Source organism: Priapulus caudatus, unplaced genomic scaffold (assembly GCF_000485595.1).
Source record: "Priapulus caudatus unplaced genomic scaffold, Priapulus_caudatus-5.0.1 Scaffold619, whole genome shotgun sequence".
Lineage (NCBI taxonomy): Eukaryota > Metazoa > Priapulida > Priapulimorpha > Priapulimorphida > Priapulidae > Priapulus > Priapulus caudatus.
The window spans coordinates 151,304-160,120 of NW_014577680.1; the positions used below are offsets into that span (position 1 = coordinate 151,304).

General features: G+C 43.8%; 4 protein-coding genes across 6 annotated transcripts; all 4 read right to left on the reverse strand.

Moving 5' to 3' along the window:
• Positions 1-650: 650 nt before the first annotated feature.
• Positions 651-1,479, reverse strand: LOC106812206 (zinc finger protein 862-like). The gene is made up of 2 exons (XM_014816030.1): positions 1,331-1,479; positions 651-1,215 (listed from the first exon to the last, which is right to left on the reverse strand). Exons 1-2 carry the CDS (start codon positions 1,454-1,456, stop codon positions 928-930), a joined length of 414 nt encoding a protein of 137 aa, XP_014671516.1. The 5' UTR covers positions 1,457-1,479; the 3' UTR covers positions 651-927.
• On the reverse strand, positions 651-4,008 carry LOC106812205. 3 transcript variants are annotated; one of them, XM_014816029.1, is made up of 3 exons: positions 2,236-2,400; positions 1,904-2,136; positions 651-1,755 (listed from the first exon to the last, which is right to left on the reverse strand). In XM_014816029.1, exons 1-3 carry the CDS (start codon positions 2,376-2,378, stop codon positions 1,580-1,582), a joined length of 552 nt encoding a protein of 183 aa, XP_014671515.1. In that variant the 5' UTR covers positions 2,379-2,400; the 3' UTR covers positions 651-1,579. The 3 variants fall into 3 exon arrangements, 1 of the variants encoding a protein (XP_014671515.1); XR_001394300.1 differs by having other exon boundaries at positions 651-2,136; positions 2,236-4,008; XR_001394301.1 differs by having other exon boundaries at positions 1,904-4,008.
• Positions 4,009-4,452: 444 nt separating this feature from the next.
• On the reverse strand, positions 4,453-6,255 carry LOC106812200. Its single transcript, XM_014816023.1, has one exon. It carries the CDS (start codon positions 6,253-6,255, stop codon positions 4,453-4,455), a length of 1,803 nt encoding a protein of 600 aa, XP_014671509.1.
• A 206-nt stretch (positions 6,256-6,461) lies between these two features.
• On the reverse strand, positions 6,462-8,354 carry LOC106812201. The gene has a single exon (XM_014816024.1). It carries the CDS (start codon positions 8,352-8,354, stop codon positions 6,462-6,464), a length of 1,893 nt encoding a protein of 630 aa, XP_014671510.1.
• Positions 8,355-8,817: the final 463 nt, after the last annotated feature.

Sequence of the window (8,817 nt, forward strand, 5' to 3'; positions counted from 1 at the left end):
GTAAATACATTGGTTTATTGGACCCATGTTCTCTATCCTTGAACCAATCTGGCCATCATTGTGCGGCTAGCCTAGGCACTGATACTGGGCGCAATCCACTTTAGGGACATTAGCCTGATTAGGTGATCACAAAGTGATGCACAGATTTCTGTGTATTATCAACTCATGCACAGACTCCGTATATCAAGGAGCCTCTTTGCCCAGTGGTAGGCATCATGCACTGTCCACTGAATGCTGCGAGTTCAAACCTAGTCGGGGCAGTGAATTTCTCAAGGTGTAAAAACCTGGCTCTCAACATTGGACGACTGTGAATCTCCCGGGCTCGGATGACCACGTAAAATGGCGGTCTCGTCTCCAGAAATACTAACCAATGTGGACGTAAAAGAACCACTGAGGGCAGTGTTCGGAATTCGTGGAAAACCTTGCCGGACAACAGGGCCGGCAACTTTTCAATTTAGCCGGCCCTGCCAGAAATTGGCCGGCCCTGCATTTTTTTGCATAATGGTTGAATAACATGTTTAAGGTGAAATAAAGTATATTACTAGTGCTAATGCTCATATACAGTTGCTAATGTATCATATGTATTGTATTTATCTTGTATGATTCAATACTATGATTTACATAATTGATTGAGAACAAAGATTTTCTTAAACAAAGATTTATTTAAATGAAACAGGTTACACTTTTTTTTTTAAATAAATCACCTCAGTTAATAAAACATTCAAATACAATGCTTGATCTGTGTGCAAATAAGGAATCTTGTATTATTTCCGGATAACAACGCAGCATAGACAATACCAGTTCAATTTCTGCATGTTTAGCTACTGCCATCTATCAAAAAAAAGAAGTTGAACATTTCCCCCCCCCCAAAAAAAGTTGCCACGTCTGGTGACGTGGTTAGCACTGAAGTTGAACGTGTTAAGAAGATTATGCATCTTCTCCGGGACCGATGTACTCTATATCAGAGAAGTCAGATTCGGCTTCCTCCTCTGCTTCAACCTCATCCTCAACCTCTGCCGATACCTGCCCCAGATCGCGATTAGGATTATGTCTCTTTTTCTCCAAGAATTTGGGTCTCCTGTGGTGGTTTTGGTTCCAGTGGTGAATAGCTGAACTTGGGTCGTATTTCTGGATTTCCGCCGAGTGCATCTTGATGGTCAGTAGCATCGTCATGGTGGTGGACCTCATCCGGTTGCGATACTGTGATTTTGTGGCCTGACAATAATTAATAAAATAATAGTTGCAGTTAGTCTGGTATATCCACTAGAGATAAATAGAATTAGAAATGAAAGTCCCAATTGCTGAAATTAGAGTAGACTATACTATATACCTTCATATGCGAAAAACCTCTTTCACACTCCGAAGACCCTGCCGGTAACGACAGGACCAGATCGATGACCTGAAGGATGTTGGGACATCTTTCCCCCAAACGATTGTTTATATCTTCCCACGACATGGTGTGGACTTTGTAACTGAAATAGAAATGACAAGTGATGTCTTTAAGTCTTTTGCATCAGACTCAGAGAAAATAAATAATGTAGTAATATAGTTAATATTGTTAGATGATGACCGGTGGGTGCTAAACTAGTAGTTTTTCTAATTGAGAAACACACCTATCAGTATCACTATCAGTATCGTACAACGCCTGCTTTAGAATTGTCCACTCGGCTTCCACAGCCCCAACTTCTACACGATGACTGAGTAGATGATCTCGATAATGATCTATGATAGAAGCCACCAAGTCATCACCAAAGGCTGCAAATTAAAATAAGTGTAACAGTTAACAAAAATATATAATATTTCATTATTTTTAATAAAGTTCCTTAAATCGTTCTGAGTCCTGAGTCTCCTGACAACAATAATAATATGGGATATCATATCTGAATATTAATAATTGACATACAAATAGCCTCATCATAAGTAGGTGGCCAGGTATGAAGGTCTGCTATCTTGCTGGCACTGAGCAGTCCCTGGGAAACATCAGTGAACCTGTTTTCCAGTTTCTTCTTCAACTGCTGGGCAACCCTTGTGACCTGGTCATCAACATCTTTGGCATTTCCAGTCAGAATTTCGCCCTCAAACATGCCTTGATTTCCCTCGAGTGCAGCTTGGATCATTCTCTGTTCATAACCAGGACTGCAAAATACACCACCACCGGAAAAAGTAAGCTTCTCTAACTATTTATTAGTGCATGAAAGCAGCTAATAATTTTTATTATTGTTAAATAATGCATACTTGGTCTCCAACTTCTTGATGTTTGTCAGTGCAGCTTCCAACTCTTGATGGACTTCGTGGATACAACACTTTCTTTTCTGTAAGCACATCGACAGCTGCACCAAGATGACCAGCACATCAACCAGGAAGTGGGCGAAGACCATTACGTCTTTGGTGCGGAGTCGGCTGAGCAGGAACTTGGCCTTCGACTGTGTTGCAGACTGGCTTCTCACAATGGCAACCTATAGTATAAAACCATTAAAGTTATGACAATCATATTCATACTGTGATACGTCACCTGTGTAGTACTATAGTATTATGTATGCGAGTGATACATTTACCTGTATTATATATTATATATTGTATTGTATATTACTATTATTAGTAAATATTAGTACTATATATTTTATATAGAAATTACCACCAGGTATGGATTGGGTTTATCCTAAACACCCACTTAATAACAATCCATTTTATTATGCTTTTTGTACTGTATTTTGGAATTACATGAATAAAATAATATGCAATTATGCATTTGTATTTTCAATGTACCTGGCTTAAGTGTAGAATTAAGGCCTTGTAGGACCTGAGCATATTCCTCAGAGCTGTTTGGGTATGGCTTACCCACCGAGTACCGCCGACGCGAGTTGGCATATGAACACTCAGCTTCAGACTTTCAAATGCCTCCTTCAGACCAGAAGTTTGCTTCGGAGATTTGTGATAGAACTTGAAAATCTGTTCCAACAGTTCATGTACTTTTTGGAATAAATTGGATGATTTGAGGGCGTCCTTGAATGCAAGTTCCACGCGATGCGACATGCACCTAATCATTATGATAGATTCAGAAACATTTCTTCGAAAGATGGAGATTACGCCATTTAATTCCCCAGTATTTACACTGGCACCATCACCAACGAAAGCTACGACCTTTTTAAGAATGTCTTCTTTACTCAACCCCTCGAAGTTCAACGCCTTCATAATTGCATTGTAAATGCCTGTAGCATTTCCTGATTCACATTCAATTAGCCCCAGAAAGTATGAGTACGTCACACCAGCAATACACATATGCAGATAAACAATTTCGTTTTCAACAACGGAAATGTCGGTGGAACCATCGCTCATAAGTGATATATGGTTTGCGTTCTTGAGAACATCTTTTATTGCATTTCTCGTTACCTCAGATATCGCAACAAGAAATGTCTTACAGCTGGAACGATAGGTTGAACCGATGTCTACACCTTTCTTTTCATCTAACTGACACAGCCATTCAAAGTCGCTGATTGGCTTTGATTTCATTGCTAGTGCATGAGCATTTCGGAAGAGTTTATCTAATCGCTCAAAGTTTTTCTTGTTAAGTGACTGGATCGCTTGCTCCGCTAGTGACTGCCCTGGTTTGGAGGCTTTGGCGTCACGCACCTCCTGTGCATGTGTGTGTCCAAATGACTGACTGTGACTGACCAAACTGTCATGTTTTATGTTCTGGGAACCAGTCACAAACGGCCCCGTTGCCCACTTTCTGTACTTGTCCGGATTCTTCTGGTTTGCTAGTGGGGAGTATATTGTGCGACACACTTCACAGTGTACACTTTCATGACTTTGGTCGGAAACAACACTCATCCATGGAAATTCAGTGTACCACGACGCTTGAACCTTGCGTGCTCTCTTAGTTTCATCGTATATTTTATTACCTGCTTTCGTGTCTAGCTTTCGCTTATTAGTGGGTTGCGACCCCAGTAGATATTTATACATCGACATGCTCGATTGGTTTTAGCAGATAAAACCGGTATAAACTGGCTCTGGTTTTAGACTGGTCTTAAACTCTTTAGACATCCGTCTTATTGTGTTTAAATGCCAATTATACAGCGGAGGGTGGTGTCAGAATTACTGTGTTCCCGCCACTTGCTACGCAGACTAGTTCTCTGTTACTTCTTAAGTAGAAACTGGTGAACCGCAAACGCTCAAGTAGCCAGTCTATTCCAAAAATCAATACGAAGCCGGGATCACACAGATCACGCTAGTGGAAGCAAAGTCAGTTTCTAGCCTAAGAACTCTGTGTATAATTATAGTTTTTAAACATGGAAAGTAAAGCACAAATAGGCGGCGAAGTAAGTTATTTTGGAGGCGAATGTTGCCTGCCCGTCGGGCGTGGAACTTTTAATTTTGGTCGGCCCAGCGCCAAAGTTGTCGGCCTCGGGCGTACGGGCATGCCTTATTTCAAACACTGGTGTATCCACCACCTCAGTCTTTCCTGTTTCGTCTGTCTGGTTGGGCTGCAAAGTTGTGTGCCGCCTTCCCAGACTGCTTAACTTCTAGATCATTTTCATCCACAGGTTCCGTTGCTGATGAACCTCTTGGCCAGCATGCTTCTGGCTGTGTAAGAAAGCTGGGTCCCTTTACCCATCTGCGACTAGTAGCGAGCTGGTCTACTGTCAAACCTTGGGTCAGGTCATCTGCTGGGTTAGTGCTTGTGTTCACATGTCTCCATTGCTCCGGAGTTGAGCCATCATGGATTGTTGAAATCCGGTTAGCTACAAATGTCTTGAACCGCTTGTCCACTGCTTTTATGTAGCCCAGGACTATGGTACTGTCCGTCCAAAAGACAGACCTGTCTATGGAGAACTCTAACTCTCTCCTCAGCATGGCATCATGCTTCACTGCTAGCGTCGCTGCCATCAACTCAAGTCTTGGGATTGTCATTCTTTTCAATGGGGCAAGATGTGACTTTGCCATGACCAACGCACTATGAGCTTGCCCACTGTCCTTTGCTACCAGGTAGGAAACTGCGCCATACGCCTTTTCTGAGGCGTCAGCAAAGTTATGGAGCTCATACGAGTCCACTTTCTCCATGCCCACTGGTTTCAAGCATCTCTTCACATGGAATGTTGACATCTGGGAGAGTTCTTGCTGCCACTGTTTCCACATTCCCAGCTGAGCTACTGGAATCATGTCATCCCATTCAAGTTTCTGTCTTGTCAGTTCCTGGAATATCATCTTTCCTCGAATTACAAATGGGCTGGCATACCCAAGAGGATCAAACACAGAGGATATGACACTCAGTACTCCTCGTCTGGTAGGCGGTTTGTCTTTCTTGACGAAGCTGTAGACAAAGCTATCTTCCTGGACATCCCATGTCATCCCCAGAGCCCTCTCAACAGGTAAGGCATCCAGAGTCAGGTCCAAATCCTTTACCTTCTTTGCCCTTTTATCCTCTGGTATTGACATCAATACTGATGGCTTGTTGGATAGCCATTTTGTCAGTCTAAAACCGCCACTCTTCAGCAGATTCATGAGGTCTGATGACAGTTTTGCTGCAACGTCTTCGTTCTCTACAGATACTAAGCAGTCATCTACATAGAAGTTCCTCCGGATAGTCCTGACTGCTTCAGTTTTGTCATCTTCGTGGATGTTCTCTGCCGTCTGCCGTAAAGCAAATGAACAGCAGCTAGGGCTCCATGTTCCTCCGAACAGGTGGACACACATCCGCAGCACAAGCTTTTCTTGGAGCTCTTCGTCTTGCCACCACAAAAATCTTAAAGCATCTCTCTCTTCTGGTGGCACTCTGACTTGGTTGAACATTGCTTCGATGTCTGCCATTAGAGCCACTGGATGCTGTCGAAATCTCAGCAAGACCCCTACCAAGCTGTTTGTGAGGTCCGGCCCTTGTAGCACCCTGTCGTTCAAACTCTTTCCTTGGAATGTAGCAGCGCAATCGAAAACAATTCGCACTTTGTCTGGCTTTTGAGGACTTACAACCGGCTGGTGTGGCAGATACCACACAGATGAATCGGTCTTCCCCTCACTCACTACCTCGGCATATCCTTTCTCTAGAAGATCTGCCATGCCTTGTTTGTATTTGGAGCAAAGTTTCTCATCTTTCTCCAACCTCTTAGTCAAAGACTGCAAGCGTTGCTCTGCCACCCACATATTATTTGGAAAGAGTGGTGGTCTTTCTCTGAAAGGAATTGGTAGCTGGAAATGTCCATCCTGTTTGGTGACCTCTTCATCCCACATCTTCAGCACTGCTCTGTCTTGCTGGGACATGCTCTTGTTGTCATTCAACAGGCTGCTTCCTTCTATCTGCCAGAACTTGCCGACTTGCTCATCAAGATTAATGTTGTTGCCGATGAAGTTGGACGTAGCTGTGTGCACACCCAGTACCTTGTAACCAACAGGTCCATTCAATGTCCATCCCAGCTTTGTCCTCACTGCATAAGGACCCTCTTGTCCTCGTCTTACCTCAAGCGGAACTAGTGCTCAGGAGCATCTTGACCAATCAACAATTGAACCTTATAACCAGAGGAGTCTAGGATGTCTAAGTCTATCAGATGCGGCCATCTGGATATGTCTTCTTTCCTGATGACATCGGGATTGATGTTAATCGATTCCTTGGTGTAAGCTCGAGGGAGGTCAATCATCTCGGTCTTCATCTTGCCTTGAACTCTAAGACTAACCTCATTGCACTGTAACTGACTGTTGGCACACTCCAACGTAGGCAAGGATAACGTCTGCTTCCTTCCAGCAACATTCAGTCTACGGGCAAGTTCCTCTGTGCAGAAGGAACTACTGGATCCTGGATCTAACATAGCAAATGTATCCACAGCAGAATTGCTTCCAGGATTGTACACTGTAACCGGAATGACTGGAATGGCAATCTTCAATTGCCCGGCCCCTGTGACATGGCTCTGCGTAGAAACTGCTTCCCCACTCGTCTGTGTACTTGAATCAGGATAGGACTGTAAATCATCTTCCTTCTCTCTTCGCGGCTGCCGGTGTTGAACATGCAGAAATTTGGTGTGTTTCATCTTGCAACCATCAACTGAACAAGTCCTCTGGAGTTTACAGTCTCTGGTCATATGCCCCTTATTCAAGCAATTAAAGCACAGTCTTTCCTTCTTGGCAAAGTCAAATCTGCATTCAGGGGTCATGTCCTTAAAACTATGACATGCAAAAAGCTTGTGATCGCTGTTCTTGCAGGGATAGCACTTCTGGTTTAAGTTCTCTGTCTTCACCCCTGTTGAATAATTCCCAGTCATTTTCTTTTGTGGCGGAGTCTTGCTCCTCCATGCTGCTGGTCCAAAGACGGGATCATTCTGTTCCTCTGCAATGTCCTCAACAAAGTCAACGAGGTTCCTGATGTCTGGAGGATGACCCCTCCTCTGATTGTCCCTTGCAACTCTCAGCCACCTGTGCCGTATGAATTGTGGAAGACGTTCCACAATGTCCAGCAGGACTCGTTGAGGCTGCAGCTCTCTGGCGTAATCCATGGCAACCAGGGTCTCATAGCATGTCTTCAGTTCATCAGCCATATCTCGTAGCTGGCGAGGCTCATTAGCAGGTATGGGAGGACCTCTGGTGACCTTAGAAATCCAAGCTTCTGCCACTCTGTTACTATTACCAAAGCGTTCCTTGAGGAGTTGCTTCGCCCTGGTGTATCCTGCCGCTGGATCCATAACTGAACAGGCCTTGATGACTCGTCTGGCCTCTCCAGTACAAAAATGCAGAAGCCTGGTAAGCTTGGCAGCTGGGCTGACACCCGCCGAGTCAACATTGGATTCAAAGGCTCTCCAAAATTCCCAAAACCCGAGAGGTTCACCAGCATAGTAGCTTAGTTCTGCCTTTGGCAGTTGCAGTGTTTCCATCAAGCTTCTATGTTGTTCCTTCGTACTGTGCAACAACTCTACCATCACTGACTCTGTAGAACCCTGTGGTGGGTATGTTACAGTGTCCTCTAGCTGCTCCGGTGCAGTGTCCTCTGGCGTTGCTTGTTCAATCTTACCTTGAGACCTTCTGCTATCTTCAGGAAGGCACGGTCCAGGAGATCTTTCAATTGTCGACTTGTCGAGTAAGTCTGACATCTGCTCATACACCTGCTCTTCTGCTTCTGCTATCCGTAGCTTTGTTCTCAGCACTAGTTCTGCCTTTCTTTGTTTAAGCCTCATCTCATCTAGTTCTAGCTTATGTTGCTCCCCCAAGGCTGCTGCCTCAGCCTCGAGAGCTGCCTTTCTTGCCATCGCTTTGATTCTGATTGTCCTCGAGCTGTTGCTTGAACTGGCCTTGCCGTTACTCTGGCTAACCGAGTCCTCAGCCCGGACGTCTTCTTCAGCGACGGGGGTGCTCGTGTTGACGCTGTCTTCAAGCATTGTTATTGAACTATGTTGTAGCGTATTAACAGTCACAATAAATTCTGCTGAAAGATTGACGCAGTGATCCAAATTATAGTAACCAATCTCATGCTTTTATTGACGCCTCAAACTTTGCAGGCTCAATCACTCTCCATATCGGAATAGAAAAAGGTTCAATCTGAAATTAAACAAGAAAAAACAACAAATACACATAAATCCTCAGTTACACTAAAAAATGTGTTAGCCTAACACATAAACGATTTTAAATGCATATACACCTTGACCCTTCCAGAGCATAAATATGCAGTGCTTAATGCAACTTAAATTAGCATACCGGCATATGATGCCCATATTCTTGACTCTATCAAATGATTTACCCTAGTTACTTATTCCATTTGTTTTTTCCTCAAACCTTTCTACATCAATATATGCACAATACAAAAAGTACACACCCGCTGCACTGCACACATAACAAGTTAAT